At 33.3% G+C, this 18,650-nt stretch overlaps 3 protein-coding genes across 4 annotated transcripts; 1 reads left to right on the plus strand and 2 right to left on the minus strand.

The window, feature by feature from the left end:
- Positions 1 to 1,233: 1,233 nt before the first annotated feature.
- LOC123881926 lies at positions 1,234 to 5,410 on the plus strand. Of its 2 annotated transcripts, none has more exons than XM_045930689.1 (3): positions 1,234 to 1,940; positions 3,275 to 3,462; positions 4,716 to 5,410. In XM_045930689.1, the coding sequence occupies exons 1-3, from the start codon at positions 1,484 to 1,486 to the stop codon at positions 5,217 to 5,219; spliced, it is 1,149 nt and encodes a 382-aa protein (XP_045786645.1). In that variant the 5' UTR covers positions 1,234 to 1,483; the 3' UTR covers positions 5,220 to 5,410. The 2 variants fall into 2 exon arrangements, with proteins under 2 accessions (XP_045786645.1, XP_045786646.1); XM_045930690.1 differs by having other exon boundaries at positions 1,267 to 1,940; positions 3,278 to 3,462.
- Positions 5,411 to 5,585: 175 nt separating this feature from the next.
- Positions 5,586 to 7,895, minus strand: LOC123881927 (vesicle-associated membrane protein 711-like). Its single transcript, XM_045930691.1, has 4 exons — positions 7,401 to 7,895; positions 6,324 to 6,514; positions 6,078 to 6,241; positions 5,586 to 5,985 (listed from the first exon to the last, which is right to left on the minus strand). Exons 1-4 carry the CDS (start codon positions 7,627 to 7,629, stop codon positions 5,895 to 5,897), a joined length of 675 nt encoding a protein of 224 aa, XP_045786647.1. The 5' UTR covers positions 7,630 to 7,895; the 3' UTR covers positions 5,586 to 5,894.
- Positions 7,896 to 8,480: 585 nt separating this feature from the next.
- On the minus strand, positions 8,481 to 11,373 carry LOC123881928 (pentatricopeptide repeat-containing protein At4g19890-like). Its single transcript, XM_045930692.1, has one exon. The coding sequence runs from the start codon at positions 10,289 to 10,291 to the stop codon at positions 8,543 to 8,545; it is 1,749 nt and encodes a 582-aa protein (XP_045786648.1). The 5' UTR covers positions 10,292 to 11,373; the 3' UTR covers positions 8,481 to 8,542.
- Positions 11,374 to 18,650: the final 7,277 nt, after the last annotated feature.

The following is an 18,650-nucleotide window of genomic DNA, read 5'->3' on the forward strand; positions in this document are numbered from 1 at the left end:
AAAAAGTAAGATTTTGCTTAAAAAAAAAATAGTAAAATTTACCAAACAAATTTAATTTTAAAGTTATTATTTATAACTTTAAGATTAAAATAGCTTTTCCATCTAAAAAAAAGTTAGGTCAAACGGTACCTAAATATATTTGTAAAAGTCGTTAAATTAAAAAATATATAAATGTCGATTTAACAATAATCAATAAAAATTGTTAGAACTATGATTTGGCATTCGTTGTGGGCTTTGTGGCCTCCAAGATGAATCACTCCTTCTCTTTACTCAATCACCGCAAGATGTGTTCTTCTGCCACTTGCACTTGTTGTGGCCTCCAAGATGAATAATTCTTTCATTGCATTCGGAACTTTGACTTCTATCTTAGCCTTTGGAACCACATTGGTTTTAACAATCCGAATTTCTTCTCGACTATTGATGTGTACGATTGGCTCAAGCTAGGTGCCATAGCTCATTTTCTCGGCTGGTGTTTGGTGGTCTTGGAGACACCGCAACTTGATGTGCCTGAACAATGAGACTTGGTCCTTAAATCGGCTATCCTTTAACATATGAGCTATGGTTGAAACCTTAAGAAACTGTTTCTCCCCCGCTCTAACGAAGGGCTAGTTGAAAGACATATCAAGTGGAACCACAATAAGTATTCATGTGTCATTCTTTTTTTTTTTATAAGCATTTAAGTGTTATTCATGTGTCATTCTTAATGTGGATGAAAGGTGCCTCGACTTTCCCATTCGATTTGGATTTGGCGGTATTATTAAAAACACTTTCGGCCACTATCTTGCAGGCTTCATTCAAGGGTCATCCGACATTTTGCTCTCTGAACTATACACTATCAACAAGGCCCTCTTGCTGGCCAAAGACATGAGCTTTAATGAACTTGTCTGCTACTCTGATTCTTTACACTATGTCAACATCATCAAAGGTCCTCATGTCAAGTATCATATTCACGCTGTGTTAATCCAAGATATAAAATATTTACTCTTTCAAATCATGTTTCCCTTTATCAGATACTTAGAGAGGGGTATCAATGTACATATTTCTTTCCTAAACTTGGAGCCTCCTCATATCCACACTATTTCTTTTTAAGAAGACGTTCGTGATCTTCTTTGAAACAAAAAAAAAAATCAATTTTTACTTGTCATTCAAACTTTTAATTTACTGGTTCATACTTCATTTAAACTTTTAATTTAACCGATATAGATTAAACAAAAATCAAGGTTTTGTATTTTATTTCTTTTGACGTAAGCTAAGCTAAGCTAAGATTCTGTTCGTTCTATATTTACGGAAAAAGAAATAAAAGGTTTAGTTCTTGTTCTTCATATCTCTCTCTCATGTGACTCTCCTTCATCTTTTCCAAACCCTTCCATTCTAATTCTAATACCTGCACACAAAAAAAGTAGCATAAGTACTTAAAGTTCAATCAAATACTAAAAACAAAAATAGAAAATTTTATTATTATTTAATAAAACAGAGAAAAAAAATGTCTTGGCTCTTCAACAACTCCAACAACCCTCCCACAGAATCTTCTAATCTTCACCGCACCGCTCCACCGCTTTCCACCGCCGTCGATCACGGCGTCAAGGAAGACCTCTCTCTTATTTTCCGCGGCGTCGCTAATTTTCTCGCTCCGCCTCCTTCGTCTTCTTCATCTTCTTCTTCTACTACCTCTTCCACCGTCGAGTCTACGCCGCCTTCGAAAACTCTCACTGGAATACGGAACGATCTCGTGGAGATCGGAGGAAGTTTCAGAAGTTCGCTTTCTCTTCTCTCGCCTAGAAAAGCTGTCACCGGAATCTCAAAGTTAGCATCTCAATTGTTGCAGTCCGAGCGTGATCAAGAAGAAGTGCCTGGAACTTCGGATGAAGTTGTTCGTTTCGTCAAGGAAATTTCTACACGGCCTGAGTGTTGGACTGAATTTCCCTTTCCACTCCATAATGGTACTTCAATTTTATTATTCTTTGTTATTTGTTCTGATTATGATTCTCTATTTAATCAATTGAATATGTACAATCTGATTATGGAAAACGGATTAATTTTGTTGCTAGACACCGGATAAGATACCGATACCGATAATAATTTGAGAATAATTAAGTGTAATGTCGGGGTCCATCGGACACACCTAATCTGAGGATTATCGGTATATCTCCAATATGCAAAAATATAAAATTGATAGTGGTTGAAATCTTATGCCTTATGTGGTTGTATGCTATTTCATAAATAAATATTAATCCTGATTAAGTTGAATTCAGTATAGATGAAGAATGGATTGTAGATTGTAAATTGGTACATAGTTTATGATGCTTTGCTTGAAGGTACTGTTTCCTACCAATATGGGAGGAATGCATGACATGACATATTGAATTTGTTCACATATAATTGATGATTTAAACTAGGGAGGGACAATGGTGAATGCTAGCGGCTAGCATAGTTGAAGGCTACAGTGTGGTAAAAAGTTATTCCAGAGTTTGAAGAGATACATTAGTTTGTATAGGAAATCCTTTTGCGCCAATAAGGGCAGGCTTATCTAGTAAGTTTAAAGCAATGTCAACAAAAGTCTTGAGTTCAATTTCTTAAAGATAAAGCAAAGTCAACAAAAAGGTCTTGAGCTCAATTCCTTAAAAATAGAGCAATGTCAACAAAAAGGTCTTCAATTCCTATGTGTAATTATTCGTTGGTAGGTAATCTATTAGTGCTGTCATAACCTTTTGTTAAGGTTTATGACATGTCATGACCCTAGAACAGGGCAACCATAACCTCCCCTCAATCTGAACTTTTTCGTTCCCACACATAAAAAATAGTATCTACTATTTTCTTTATACGTGAAGGGTACAATCTGATATTTTTACAAAATGTAGTCTTATTCGCAAATTTTATCACACTTCTGAGTTGCATGTCTTTTTCTTTTCCAATACTGTATTCTTGGGAATCAGCCTCTTAGATTATGTTGGGGCAAATTTCTATGAAAAACTGATGCAGTGGTCATTCAGCAATGCTGATTTCAAAGAAATTATTTCCACTGTGAAGCTAGTTCATACTCCTAGTCAATATGAAGTCCTCGGCACCTTTGTTTTTCTCAGAACATATCTTGTTTAACACTCAATACTCATGTGTACTATATAGTATTCAGTGAAGAGAATTGGTTGAGTCTTGATACTTTAGATATCATGAATACAATGAAGCTAAAAAACATTTGTTTTACTTTATTTTTATCCTACTCAAACATATAAGGAGATTGACAGATATTAATACGGAAATTTGACTTCTTTTTCAGCAGATTGCAGCCTATCCAATTCTCAGAGAGAACATGCACTGGCTATTGAACAACTGGTGCCTGAATTTGTTACACTCAGAATGAACCTTTGCAGTTACATGAATGTGGAAAAGTTTTGGATGATCTATTTTCTATTAATACTTCCAAGACTTAATCAGCATGACTTTGAGCGCCTATCGACCCCCAAGGTAAGCCATGTTTATTCAATATTGTTTTACTTTCCAATGATTCACACAAATAGCAAGGCCAAATGTGTGTTGAATTCCTTTGATGTCTATGCAGTCATTAGCTTTTTAAAGCAACCTTATTTATGTGAGTTTTATTCATGCATGTTAGTCAGATTCAACCATTATATTATGCACATATGTTTGTTGTATATTTCATTGTCGGTGATTTTGACTTAGAAAACCACAAACCATTGCATTCTGAACATGTATAGTAGATATCAGTAAAAAAAATGTGTTGTGGCCAAGATAATACAGCAAAGCACTATATATGAAGTATTGTGATATGATATTTATATAGCCTTTGTCATATGCTCTTGATGACAAGTTATGCTTTATATTATTTATACATGCTTAACTGAAGTGATTCTGTCTATTATTTTATTCTTCTTTAATTTAATACAGCTTGTGTTGTTTTATGTGATACATGAGTGAATACTAATGCTGTTATCTGTTGCCAGTCTCTGCATGGCCTGGTTATTTTTTTGTCTTTTTGATAAAATATCATTGATCAATGGCTGTTGGCACGAGTTTCTTCTGTAGTTTTAGTGTTTGTCCCTGTTTATTTCTTGGCATTCTCCTTATGATTTGGTTATGCTAAATATTGTCAGATTGTTTGGTCTATTGCACCCAACATTTATGTAATTGAAGATAAGTTTATAGATAGTTATACGCCCTTTGCTCTATTTTTACATGTCTGGATAGAAACATTTTCTAAGGCTTTGTTTGGTAGGAGAGGTAAAGGGAGGATTTATAATAAGCTCTCACTTGATTTGGAGTTTTTTAAACAGAGGGAAAGGGTTTGGGAATTTTTAAAAAATCCTCCTCCACAGCCCTCTTTCGGTGCTTTTTTTATTCCCTCATATTTGAGGGTTTACACTTCTTTCCAAACAAGGTGAGAGATTTCCTTCGCTTCCCCTTCCTCCCTTCCCTCTCCCTCTCCCTCAAAGTCTTTCCTCCTATTGCTTTCTATCTTCCAAACACAACCTAAAGGTTTTTTTGGTAGGGGCACTGTTTGGGAGCATTTTTAAAACACGGGAAAGGGTTTCAGGAGTTTTTAAAATTTTCCAGAAGCCTGCTTTACTCATTTTTTGAATTTGACATTTAAACAAAGTGGGAGATCCTTCCCCCCCCCCCCTCCCCTCACTTACTCCTAACTTCCAAACAAAACCTAAATATCGGCTATAATATCACATGTTCTCTTTTTGTTTTGTTAGATTGTTGAAGCAAGAGATGTTCTTCTACAAAAACTTGAAGAGAGGAAAGATATGCAGGTCGGAGAATGCAGTAAATCAGGTATTGCAGATATACATCAAGAGGGTAGGGAGGACAGTGGAACAGAAAGTATCACATTTGATCAAAACCAGATATTGACTGACGTTACAAATGCAGCAAAAGGTTTAGAAATTGATGACACGGTCAATAGTGAAAAGTGGTTGACAGATACAGATATAGATGCTAATTCATTGGCTTCCTGTACAAAACATCAACACGAAGAGGACATCTCATTCAGTGACTTAGAGGAGGATGGAAGTTATAGTTCTGATAATAGATTATCAAGCCATGGAGAGGCCATCAGGGGTTCATCGCCTGAAGGTTCAGGTGACTGGGTTCGGCTACGTGAGCGTGAGAGAGGTGACCGGCAGAAAGCTATCCGTTTGAAAGGTAAGGATTCTGAAGACGAGTCAAATGATTGGCTCGCTGTTGACGGGTTTAATTAAATAAAGGTTTTCTCTCTACTTGTGAAGGTACAGCATTTTTTTTTTCTTCTTTTGGATAGTTCTTTATTTGTTTAGGAATTCTCAATTCCTTTATATTAAAATGTTTCTGATAGTTTAATTAGAAAATTTCCATTACTGAGAATGTGATGTCATAGTTGTAAAATAATTTATACTATGGTCACTTCCATTAATATTAATATTAATATAATAGTCAACTATTTAAGAAACTTGTCATAGGTTAGTTTTCAAGATTTTAACCATGACCTTCTAGTAATAATTCTTGATGTTTTTTTTACATCAGCTTAAGTTCTGCAAATCTTATTATTCCCTTTGCACATGAATGTTGGGCCTAAATTAAGAACATAATAAGAAATTTCCCTTTGCACATTTCAAAGGTTATTATAATTCAAGTGAATGCAAGAGAACTAAGGGAAAACAAATTACAGTGTTCCTTGAGAATCGTCAATATATACCCGATACAACAGGGTATCTTGCAATTCAAGGTAATCCACATTGCCTAGCAATTTTCTAAAACTTGCATAAGCCTATGGACATTATAAATGATTGTATCCCAATAAATACAAGTATGACTATCCCTTTTTTTGGTTGACCCAATAATATGCATTATTGGTCAAAAAAAGCATTGCTAAAAATGATTGCTAGCCTTGAGAGAGCTTATCTCCAGCAAGAAGTCAAGAAAGGACCATGGCACATAAATGCGAGTATAATGTAAAAGACTATGGCAAAAATCATAATAAGGGTAATCCTGCAAAAAACAATTGAGAGGAAATATCATTACTAGAAATTTAATAAGTAAAAAAAGCTTAACCTCAACATTAATAGAAATTAGACACTTACGTTAGCCTAACATTCATCCACCACACGTTGTTTTTATAACGACGAGACTGTCTTTTGAAACGAACTGAATTGGTGTTCATTGCTGAAGTTTTCTCAACCAGCATTTCTAAACGACCACCTCTCTCCAACACTTTATCAATGTTATCAAGCATAACCGTTCTCACCTATATATAATTATCATACCACAATGTTAGTTTTCACAAGTTAATACTATTAATATAAATAAATGATTATGAAGTGAATTACCTGAGTCATTTCACCTTTGAGACGGTTTAATCTGTCAGCATTTGGGTCAGTAGAGTAATAATCCATCTGTTGGCTGAGAACTCTGGAGAATTCATCATTCATAGTATAGGCAGGAGCTGAAAGAATTGCACGAGCATATGTCTTCACAAATCTATTATGAATATCTTCAAGAAATGAAAATGGAATCCTTCCTGCAGTGATTCAAACACGAGATTTTAGTACACAACAAATCAGCAGACAGTTTTTTTTCCCCCTTATTACTAACAGTTTGAATCATGATTTTGTTACGAGGGTAGTTTAGAGATCATTACATTGAGTTTTGAGCAAACACATAAGCATCTTTATCCAAAACTTTAAGACATTATGTATATGGATCATATCACTTACATGTTGCATAACATTCACTTCCCCATCCAATATGGCCTTCTAACTCACTTGACTCGTCAAGTGAGTTCATCCATTATTTGGGTGCCACCCAGTGGGAAGCCTAAAACAACATCTACGGAATACACCCTTTTTCCACCACATTGTCAAAAAGAATTCTAATACATGAATCGGTGGATCCACCGACTTTGATACCATTGTTGGGTATGAGACATAGGTATATGAGACAGTCATTTCTAATTCTCAGTTATATGTTGTTCAACATTCACTTTTTCATTTAATGTAAGACTTCTAACTTACACTCGAGACACAAAAAAGGGGGAGCATTAGCAAAGTTGACCTATTAGAGTGAATTTTGGTGTCAATTTGTTTCCCTTTCATTCTTTGCTAGACATATTTTGGTGTCAATTTTAGCCTCATATATAACCACATAACAATAATTTTGGGATGATCATATTGATATACATGTATTCAAGAACAGAGTGAAAAGGTAACCCAAAAAACAAAGATTGATTGCCTAAGTAATATCTATCAAGTGGATCAAAGAGCACCAAATCCATAAAAAGCAGCATGTGAATCAATTCATAAGCAACATATAACTTAGATCAATGTTTTTTCAATCAATTAACCAATCTAAAATTCAAACACAATCAATAAAGAAGAAAAATACAAAGATAAGATATTGAAACATACTTCCAAATGCTTCCTCAGCCATACAAAGAACCGTGAGACCATCGTTTCTCCTAACATGAAACACATAGCGATCATGCGAAAACGATAGATTGCTATCATTATAATTTTCAGTCCCTTGATTAATCTTGTTAAGTATCTGTTTAGCTACAACACTAGCATTGCTCTGAGTCGCGCTAAACTCAGCCAAAACAATCTGTCCCCTTGCAACCATTCCATACAATATCCCCATATTGATGATGCTTAAAGCAAGTACCTTTTGGTTTTGGAGTGAAAGATGAGATTTTTTGAAAGTTTAAGGTAAAGGGTGGCTGAAAAGTGTGAGGGAATTGGTTTTGGAGGAAAAAGACCAAAACCAAGACAAAGAAGAAGAGAAAACAAAGTGAGCATTTTGATTAGATTTGATGTCCAAAAATGGAGTTATGGGGTAAACGACAGTCTGGAAATTGAATAGGAAGCTCAACCTCTTACCATTTTTTATGTTTGTTTAGTGTGGCGTTTTTGGTGCCATCCTAATTGGCACAAAGTTAGGAACCATGTTGTTTGAAGTTTGAACAACATTGCTATATAAGGAAGGTAGGCACGTTGGAAAACATAAGGTTAATTGTATTTTTGGCAAGTGTTTTTTATTCATTAAATTCTTTTTTTTTTCCTTCTCTTTTTAAAGAGTTTAGGGTGGAGTTTAGCATTTAAACTCATTATATGTAAAAAAGTGGTGAATTATAGATCTAGACACACTCATAAAATACATATCAATTTATTATTTCAAAAATGTATATTATTTAATTATTTTAACGTTAATCATCTAAATTGTGTATACGGGATAATTTACATACTAAATTTACCCAAAAGTTTTGGTCAATTATTTTTTATGCCAATGCATACTACCCATACATATTTAGGTTGTATTTAGTTAGAGTAGTTTGATTTAGTTAGAGTATGATTATCTGATAATGCATCGTGAGTTTGAGGGGAAGTGTTAGATAATAATATTATTAGGGCTTTAAGTATTGGGCTTTATATGTTAGTAGTTTAGTAGTCCATTAGGAATTATTATAAATTGTATTGTAATACTTATTTTGTTAAGTAATGCTATTATAATATTATTGAAACCCTAGCCGTCACTTTGTGTTTCTCTCTGAACTTTAACATATTGATTGTTTGCAAAGGCCGCTTATAATAGCGCCGTAGGTAATAGAATCTGGAACACAGCCATGGTCACTCATCCTATGGAAAAACCTTAAAGCCAAGGTCAAATTTCCTTCTCGGCAATAACCACATATCATACTTGTATAAGTTTTGTTTGTAGGAATGAGCCCAATTCTCACAGCTTCCTCAAAAAACATCTCACTCTCTTTCATTCTACTTTCCCTACAGAAGACTGCAATCAAAGTGGTGTATGAATGAATATCAATTTGAATACCACTTTTTAGCATCTTATTGAATAACACTAATGCTTGCCTGATATTCACCTGTCTGCAATGTTCAGACATTAGAATATTATAGGTAACTTTATCTGGTTTCAGACCATTATGAAAGCCATCCTCAAGCATTTTGTAAGCCTCAACTACCCTTCCCCTTTTACAAAGGCCATCAACAATGGCATTATATGTACATACATTAGGATTGAAACCTTCACTACTCATTAGATTCATCAAATCATATGCTCTTTCGAAATTTCCTGCTTTGCAATGCCCATCGATGAGAGCTGTGTAAGTGTTGGTGTTCGGGACTAATCCCTGCTCTTTCATTCGGCTCAGAAGCATCTCTGCCCGGTTTAGTTTTTCCTCTCTACAATATCCACTTATCATGGAAGTATATGTAAGCACATTTGGCTTGTGATTTTCGCTTCGAACAAGCTTAAGAAACAATCTAAATGCTTTTTCAGTCCATCCTTTCTTGCAAAGTCCATCAATTAATGATGTATGAGTATACACATTAGGTTTCCAACCTTTAGCAACCATCTCCTCCAACAATTCAAATGCTTGCTTTATGCTACCCCTTTTGCACAAACCTTCAATCATAGATGTGAAATTAATCAAATTAGGCTTCAAACCCATATCAACTAACCTACGAAAATACCATTGCGCTCTAGTTGCATAACCCTTTTCACAAAATTTGCTGATTATTAACGTAAATGTTGCATTATCAACCACAAAACCCCTCTCAAACATGGCACTCAGCCATCCATCTGCCTCCAAAACATTGTCAATCTTACAATACATAACAACCATCACCCTATAGCTAACAGAATCTGGTTGAACCCCTCTCACACACATTTCCTCAAACAACAACTCTGCATATTCAACCAAACCAATTTCACTTGCAACCTTAATCATCCAATTCAAAGTCCGAGTATTCGGAACCAAACCTTGGTTATGCATTTCAATAACCATCTCCACAGCTTCTTTCAACCTCCCAATCTCAGCAAAACTTTTTACCATACACTGCATAACTTCATGAGCTTTCTCCGAATTCCTATTCCCAAGCAAAGATGCCGCACACACTATATACAACCTCATAAAATATCGAAACTTTGGATACCCAATTGCCCAATGGAAGAAACTAAGCGCCACCATTGAACCAGAAACACTTGCAAGTGAAGCAACAATGGTAACAGCTTGCTCGTGTGTTAAAGAATCAACATCAATCCCAAGATGGAGTCTTGGAGGTGAAACTCTCATGTTGGCATTGTGATGGTAAGATTCACACACCATTGAGCATACCCTTTGGACCATAGATTGTGATGGAACCACAATTGAAGAAGAAGATGATGATATGGGTTGTAATTGTGTTGAAGAAGAGAAGTAGCATAGTGCTTCTCTGTTAAGCATGAAAAGTGAGGTGAATCTACGTGAAATGCCATGAGTTTTGAGAATCACAAAGCACAACATGAAAAAAAGTGTTACTTGATGCAACAAAAATCAAACTACTCTAACTAAATATTTTATTTCTAATACTACCCCTCAAGCTAAAGCTTACTAAGCTTTGAGCTTGTTACAAATCAACCCGAAAATAAACTAAATTAACTAATAGCTTCAAATTCAACTTCTTCAGATTTCAGACTTCGAATTGTGAGTATTCCTTCACCGGATTCAATGTGAGTATTCCCTCACCGGATTCAATGTGAGTATTCCCTCACCGGATTCAATGTGAGTATTCCCTCACCGGATTCAAATTTCAAATTGTGAGTATTCCCTCACCGGATTCAATGTGAGTATTCCCTCACCGGATTCAATGTGAGTATTCCCTCACCGGATTCAAATTTCAAATTGTGAGTATTCCCTCACCTGATTCAATGTGAGTATTCCCTCACCGGATTCAATGTGAGTATTCCCTCACCGGATTCAATGTGAGTATTCCCTCACCGGATTCAATGTGAGTATTATCTTAACTCACCCGAGAGAACCAAACAAAAAAAACAGTCATGACAAACCAAACCAGACCGCAAGAAGCGAAGCATAACCAAACAAAACAGAACAAAAACCAAATCAAATGGAACTGAACCAAATTAAATCAATCATACCAATCCAACTCAAATACCAATCCGATGCACATAATTCCATCAGCATGTGCTGCCGTCTTCTTCATATACCATATACACTATACTTCCATGAGAGTATATGGCACCGGCAACTCTGCCAACAATAAAAGTGACCTTTGATATATTGGAATAGCTATTAGCTTCAATACGGCGGCTGCGGACGAAATTAACATCACTCAACAAACAGAAAATTGTGATTCACTTTAAGCTGTTCCTCAAAAACAAATTTGCTCTTTCTTCAATCGATTTCTTTGAACAATACGGAAAAGAACCAACAACCAAAAGATCAGTATTAAATTTCTTTGAACAATACGGAAAATCAAATACTGGAACGGAAAACAAAACAATCAATCAAACACCGAAAATCAAAACAAATAGATTCCCAATTATTATTTTTTTTTTTGGGAACTCGACAACAGAAACTACGAATGTTTCAAGGCGGATCGAACCTTGCTCTAGATACCATGTTAAAGTTCAGAGAGAAACACAAAGTGACGACTAGGGTTTCAATAATATTATAATAGCATTACTTAACAAAATAAGGATTACAATACAATTTATAATAATTCCTAATGGACTACTAAACTACTAACATATAAAGCCCAATACTTAAAGCCCTAATAATATTATTATCTAACAGTGTCAAGGATAAACAATTGTAGTGTGAACTAGTGCAGTAGGTCTTACATGGTCACAAGATTTAAACACAATGTTAAAGTACATGCATATGAAAAGAAAAAGGTATAAAGATGAAAAATTAAATAAAATATAATTTTTAAATAATTCAATAATATAGAATTTTTTTTTTTTTTTGGTATAGAATAATATAGAATTTTATGTGTATATCTAAATAATTTATGTTTACGGTTGTGACCAACCAAATATTTCGCCCTTCAAAAGTGGCCAATGTATCCTATGATTTAGTTTAGCAGCATTGTAATGTGAGTTGATGCAGCACCATCTAAAGAAAATTGCTCTTCTGATCCTATGTATTGCTTTTAGGATCTTTAAACTCAATGAAACTATCTTTTAGGTCATTTCGGAACGTAGGTTTCAAATATGCATAATTTTGGAACGTAGGATCTACAATAATAGTTTTGTTATTTTGGTAATTTCAAAATATAGGTTCCAAACACACTTTTTTTTTTTTTTTTGTAACTTCGATACTTTACTTTCATTACCCCCCCCCCCCCCCCCCCCACACACACACACACACACTTAACCTCTATTGTTACGAAAATGGAGCTTCTTTTATTTACGTTTTTGAGATATGAAAGCAACGTTTGATCATTTATAGAGGGTTTTTACGCTCATTTGTCATCAAAGAACTTATAATGTTTGTTTTAAAATCGATTATTTTTTTGAAATTTTTAAACATGTCTGTTTACTTGTATTTTGGAATTTATATTACGAAATGGACTAATATATGCAAAGATGTAGTTTTAATGAAGAAACCAGGACAAAACGGTAACTGGTGTCAGGTTCCTGTATTTTGGTTTTATAAGACCATTTCAGAATGTAGGTTCCGAAACGACGTATTTTCATATCGTAGGTTCTAAAATTAAAGGGCATTTTAGATTGTGGAATACAAAATAAACATGGTTCAAATTAAGAGTATTTTTGAATTTTTTAGGATTTGAGAGCATTTCAGACTCTAGAGAGCAATTTTCCCATCTAAGTGTATGTTGGCCCAGGTTCTTTCTAAATTATCTTCTCCTTCTAACAAAAAGTTGGGCCAAAGAATTTGAGAAAGAAAAGAAAATCCACTTACGGTGTAAAATAACTGTTAACCAATACTAACTATGTTTTCTGTCACATCACTCTACTAAACTCACTTTCTTAATATGATGTGGAAGAATCTTCATTTTTATTGGTTGTCAGTGTAAAATTAATTTACACTGACAGTACATAGTCTTTTAAACTCAAAGAATTTATTTCTACAAAAGTTTTAATAAAATAAGTAAATAACCAAAAAAAAAGTAAATGCCCCAGGATCGATTAATCCGAGTGGACGAATCCCAAGAAGAAGAAGAAGAAGCTTTTTGATAAGTAGAGGGAGAGTGTTTCTTTTGATGCCAAGTTTCTCGTGCGCCGTAAATATGGCCCGCTACTTAAGTAGAAGACGATGTTTTTTTCCTCAAATTCTTCATTTTATAACATTTGATACTTAAGTAGGGGACAAGTAAAATTGAAAAAGAGCAAGGCACGCGAGAAATATAGAAGCGCTAAAAAAATCTCTCGTATAGTAGAGTACTAGCTTTAGCATATGAAGTGTAAATTGGGTGAGAGTGTTTCATTTTCTTTTCTTAAAAAAAAAAATCATTATTGTTTTGTGCATCTGGAATAAGAAACCCATAATATTTAAAGTGTTTAATGTAGTACTTAATCTTAAACGAGACTCTTCTGCTTAATGGATATTTTTTTTGGATTGAGTTATTCTCATTGAACTTAAGTCTTAAAAATTAGTTCTGTAGTTGCATACTTGCATTAGATAATTTTTAGATTACATGCTTTTTTAAAAGGTTTTAGTAGCATATCAATGTTATAAATAGAGACATTATAAATATAGACATTGTGAAATGTAACAAGGAAGTAAAATAAATGAAAGAATTTACCGTAATTTATTAGCTTAGTGTGTCTTTTTGAAGTAAAATCAAATAAAAAGTCAATCTTTAATTTTTATCTTTTCTTATGAGGCTTCTAGTAAAATAAATTAATCAACAAATAAAATGTTGTTCATTACATCTAGCACTAGACGAAGTGTACTATACGGACAATGTTATGAAGCGATTGGTATAGCCCTAAAAGACCTCTAGGAAAAAAACAATTGTTTGGAAGCTTCAATGAAAGATTTGGACCACATTATGTCAACGATGGCTCTGCCTAACAATTGTGGGGGTTGGGAGTAAAAAAAACATTTGGACTATTCAATCTTTGTCCATGATGGTTCTCTTATGTCAGATTTTTACTTGGGAGTGTAATGTAAATCTCTATCATTCAATTTAATTGTCTCAAAACATTGACTACCTTAGAGATAAATGAATGATTGAGAAAAAAATTCATAGGGGTAGAAGTGGGTCTAAGGAGAGGGATTTCTCAACATATATAAGAAAACATCATGGAAAAGAACTGAAGTATACTTATTTATTATAAGATTCTGAATTTCTAATTTGGTTCACATTATTATGCAATGTATTGTGACATTGTCTCACCATTTGCCCCCCTGCCACTAATCACATCACATTCCAAGGTTGTCTCGTATAGAATGCATGGGATGAGATTAATAATTTGCCTTCTTGTATATTACTACCCCAACTATATAATTCATTGAAATCAATTTGAACCACCCATCATCCTCCTTCCATCAGTGCTAGATCTCGAACCGAGTACCTTGAGATTAAAGAATGGAATCCTCAATCAAATGACCTCCTGGGAGACAGGCGTATGCCAAATATTTGAACCACTAATCATCCTATACCCTTATACATTGTGTATTGCCACTTGACACATTGCACATCAATAATTTTCATAAAAAATTAAAATTAATATTATTACTAAAGCATAAAGATCTAAACATCCCATGTGTTTACAACTCCACACACCATTTTATTTAACCAACTCCACATGTTATTAATTTTGCTAGAAAATCATTGATCATATTATATATAGGGTGCATTTCGAATTACCAATAGGCTCGGATACAGAAGAATATAATCTCGAGTGCTATTTCTTTTTTCCATATTATAAATTTTCCTTGGATTTTGCAAAATTTCGATCGGGATTTGTAGAATTAGAGGGTTAAAACAAAAAAAATAAAAAAATTCTATATATCTAGCAAACCCTCCCCCACCCCTAGAACAGCTCCAAAACACCTCCAAAAATGGATGTACTTGATTGAATTGTATTGTGATTATTGATAAATCATGTCCACTACATTATGATGACTGGATCAATTTGACACATGAGTAGAGAGTCACAATGAAAGCATTCCTCAGCCATTGGTTTTTTTGTTCTTGCATGAAAACTATAAGGATACATTAATTTCAATGTTTGCTGGATGCAGTATGGAGAATTTTGGAGATACCATAGACGACAAAATTCCAATTAATTGGTTTTAATGTCTTTTGTCTATTATCGGGCTGGATCCTGTGCTCAAAAACCGTGTGGGCCGAACAATTTTTACCATCTAACTTTCATCAACATTTCCTAAAAGGTAAAAGGTAAATTTTTCGGTACACATATTATATGAATATGTACTGTTATGTTTATTGAGGTGAATGATTCTGATTAGTTTACAAATAATATTTATTGATTTTTCTATATTAAATATTATTTGTGAACCAATCACAATAATATGTGTACCGGAGTATTCACCATCGTAAAAATTTTACTCTAGTTGTGGCGGTGATTACTTATTTTCCATGCATCATGCATGGTTCTTTTTAGGAGAGACATACTGTTGTAAATTATAAGATTTAAACTCAAGTGAGATGTGCTGTCAACTTGCCAAAGGTACAAAAGGAAATCTCTACATACGCAAATGCACACACAAGAGGTAAAAAGAAATAAAAATATAAACCACAAATATATTGTCATTCAACAATTCATACTACTTACACATCCACTATTTTTCAATAAAATATTTTAGGATATAAAAATTCCAAATTTCATTTTTGGCCAAGTAAAAAAGTGTCATATTTGTCCCAGTGTACTTAACTCATCGTTGATTTGAGATCAAACAACTCAGATTTAAAAACAGTCTTACAACTCAATGAACTCAGCCACCAACCAAAAATCGGACGGCCTAGATTAATTAAAACACCTTGCACCCTGCTATAATTGTGGGAAATCCAATTCCAATAGATATGAATGATATGATTAGGAAGTCTCACGTGGTAAGTATACGAATCCAATACTACTAATAGCTTAATGGCATTGCATTGGGCACATGCATGTGTTTGAGTACTGCTACATTAGCTAGCAACAAGAACAGAAAATGGGTGGTGAAAGAAAGGAAAATAAAAGAGATAGATATGATGATATCACATCAAAGGAAGGAAATTGATGATTCACGGATATACAAAATTACAAAAACTAAGAAAAGTTTATAGTGTACTCATTCATTCATCACTGTATTCAATCCATCACGGACCAAATACAACACATCACAATCAAGAGACACTCACTCTTACTCTTTGTATCATCGTTTTCTAATTTCTGTATCTTTTCACAAAAACTTTCTCACATGGTTTGCCAACCTGTACTCTTTCCCCACTTTCCCTTAATATTCACTTCCTTTTTATTCTCTTCACAGTACTTTGCTATACATATTTCACATTCCTTTGCTAGCTCATTTCTACTTCTTTACCCTTGGTTGGTTGGTTGGTTGTTAACTACTTTTCTAAAAAGCTTCCTTTGTTACTGCTTAGCCCAATACTCATTTGCTCAAATGATTACTTGTTTGTTTTTTCTGATTGCATTTGTGGATCGATAAGATGATATTGTTAGCTAGAATTAAAGAAATACAAATAGAGAAGACAAAGAGATGACACAACTGGAGACTAGGGTTTCATTAGTGAACAAAGCTTGAATACAAAATGTTATCTCAAGTCCAAAGTCCAATTACAACCAAAAGCCTATTACATTACTCATTTGCTCAAATGATTATTAGTTGTTTGTTTGTTTTGATTCATTTGTTTGTTTTTAACTTTTCATTGGTGTTCCGCATATATACGGCGTCATTATTTTGTAGTTCAGTTTTTTTCGGCCTCTATTTGTTTGTCCAGGGACTGATTATTATTATTAATATATTTGCCGTTTCAAAAAAAAAAAGATATTGATAGAATTAAAGAAATCCAAATAGAGAAGACAAAAAGATGAGACAAATGGAGACCAGGGTTTCATTAGTGAAGAAAGCTTGAATACAAAATGTTATCTTAAAAATATATAGAAAAACATAAATAGATTAAATTATTATTATTAATTTCAAAGTCCAATTACAATCAAAAACCTATTACATTATTAATCATTAACATATTATCTAACAGATATGTGGGCTAACTTGCATTTATTTTTAATCGGCAAAATATGTTTAAGCAAACAATTTGAGCACTAAAATAACCTATATGGTCAACTTTGACTATTTGAAAAACTTTTTGGAAATATTAAAAATGGATTCTTATTGAAAAAAAATAACCATTATCTATTTTAGTTGTAAATAGCATCAAAACTAGACATATATATATTTTTTAATCAAAGATTAAATTTAATAAAATTATGCGGATAAAACAGTAATGTTGAAATTTGAACCAAAATCTTGCACATATATAAACATCTTAGTTCAGCACTAATTATCTACTAATGTACATTTAATAAATTTCTTAAAAAATTTGAGACCCGATACTGTCGTATACTCAGGGTCGGGCCTATCCGTGATAGAAAGATTTAAACATCCTCTCAATCTACTCTCCTAGTGTTGTAAGAAGAAGGAATGCTTCCATGCAGTATGATGCGATTCTTTGGGCTATACCTCTTTCATAAGATAGGCACTTGGCATTTTTTTTAGGATTGAATCTTTTTCAAATGCAGTCTTTAAAATAGTTTAAAAATAACCTTTTTATTTCTACCAAGAAGAGAAGGGACTAGAGCCAAATAATTAATTACCATGGCCAATAGAATAATATTTGGATAGTGTGTACTGTCTAGTCTCGAGTATTATTACTGAAAGCAATGACTGATTTCTGAAAGTTTACGGCTTGTCCGTACTAGTAGATTCATACTCTTTCACAATATATTTGAAATTAGAGTCCTCCAAAGAAGTGGATAATAAGGAAAATAAATTTTGAATCCATGAACTGAACACCTCGTATTGTTTATTTGTTTTTAGTCAATATAGAAATATGTAAACAAAAAAAGTCAATATAGAAATACACTATTTTTTAAAATACACTAGTAGAGGAAAACTCTCACAATGTGCCAAACCAAGATTTAAATACGGACCGAGAGAGGTGTTTATAATTATTGTATGACAAATAACTGTCGAGAATAATGCCTCAATATCTTTTTGAAAGATTTTATATTTAAATATAATTTTAAATTTATATTTGAAATAAAATTATATTAGGGATTTTGATTTATATATTCTGTTTAGAATATTTAAGATTTGTTTAGAATTTATTATAAGATTAGTGTTTTTTTTATGTAGCTCTATATATAGAGCCATAAGCATGATGAATAAAATTAAAACTTTAGTATTCTTCATATAACCCTATATTTGAAGAGAGTTTTCTCCCTAAAATTATATCCCACCAAATTTCGCAATATCAAAAACACAAAAAACCATATCAATAACATTATTTCAAATAGAATTATCTCTAAGAGAGGAAACTTATAAAAAAATCGGACAAAAAAAAACCATATCAAACTTAATTAAGGACAAGTTTTGTTGGATATATAGCAATTATAGAAGTTTTGTCGTTCCCGTGAGCTTAACTCAGTTGGTAGAGACATCAGCATTTTATATGCGGGAGTCGGGATTCGAACCCCGAACAATCCACAATCCACTTATCCATCTTAAAAAGATGGAGTTTCTAGCCACTAGCTAAGCTACCGCGAAAAGAAAAAAAAGAAGCTTGGTGACTACTATACAAGAAATATATATATATATATATATATATATATATATATATATATATATATATATATATATA

Source organism: Trifolium pratense, linkage group LG4, assembly GCF_020283565.1.
Source record: "Trifolium pratense cultivar HEN17-A07 linkage group LG4, ARS_RC_1.1, whole genome shotgun sequence".
Lineage (NCBI taxonomy): Eukaryota > Viridiplantae > Streptophyta > Magnoliopsida > Fabales > Fabaceae > Trifolium > Trifolium pratense.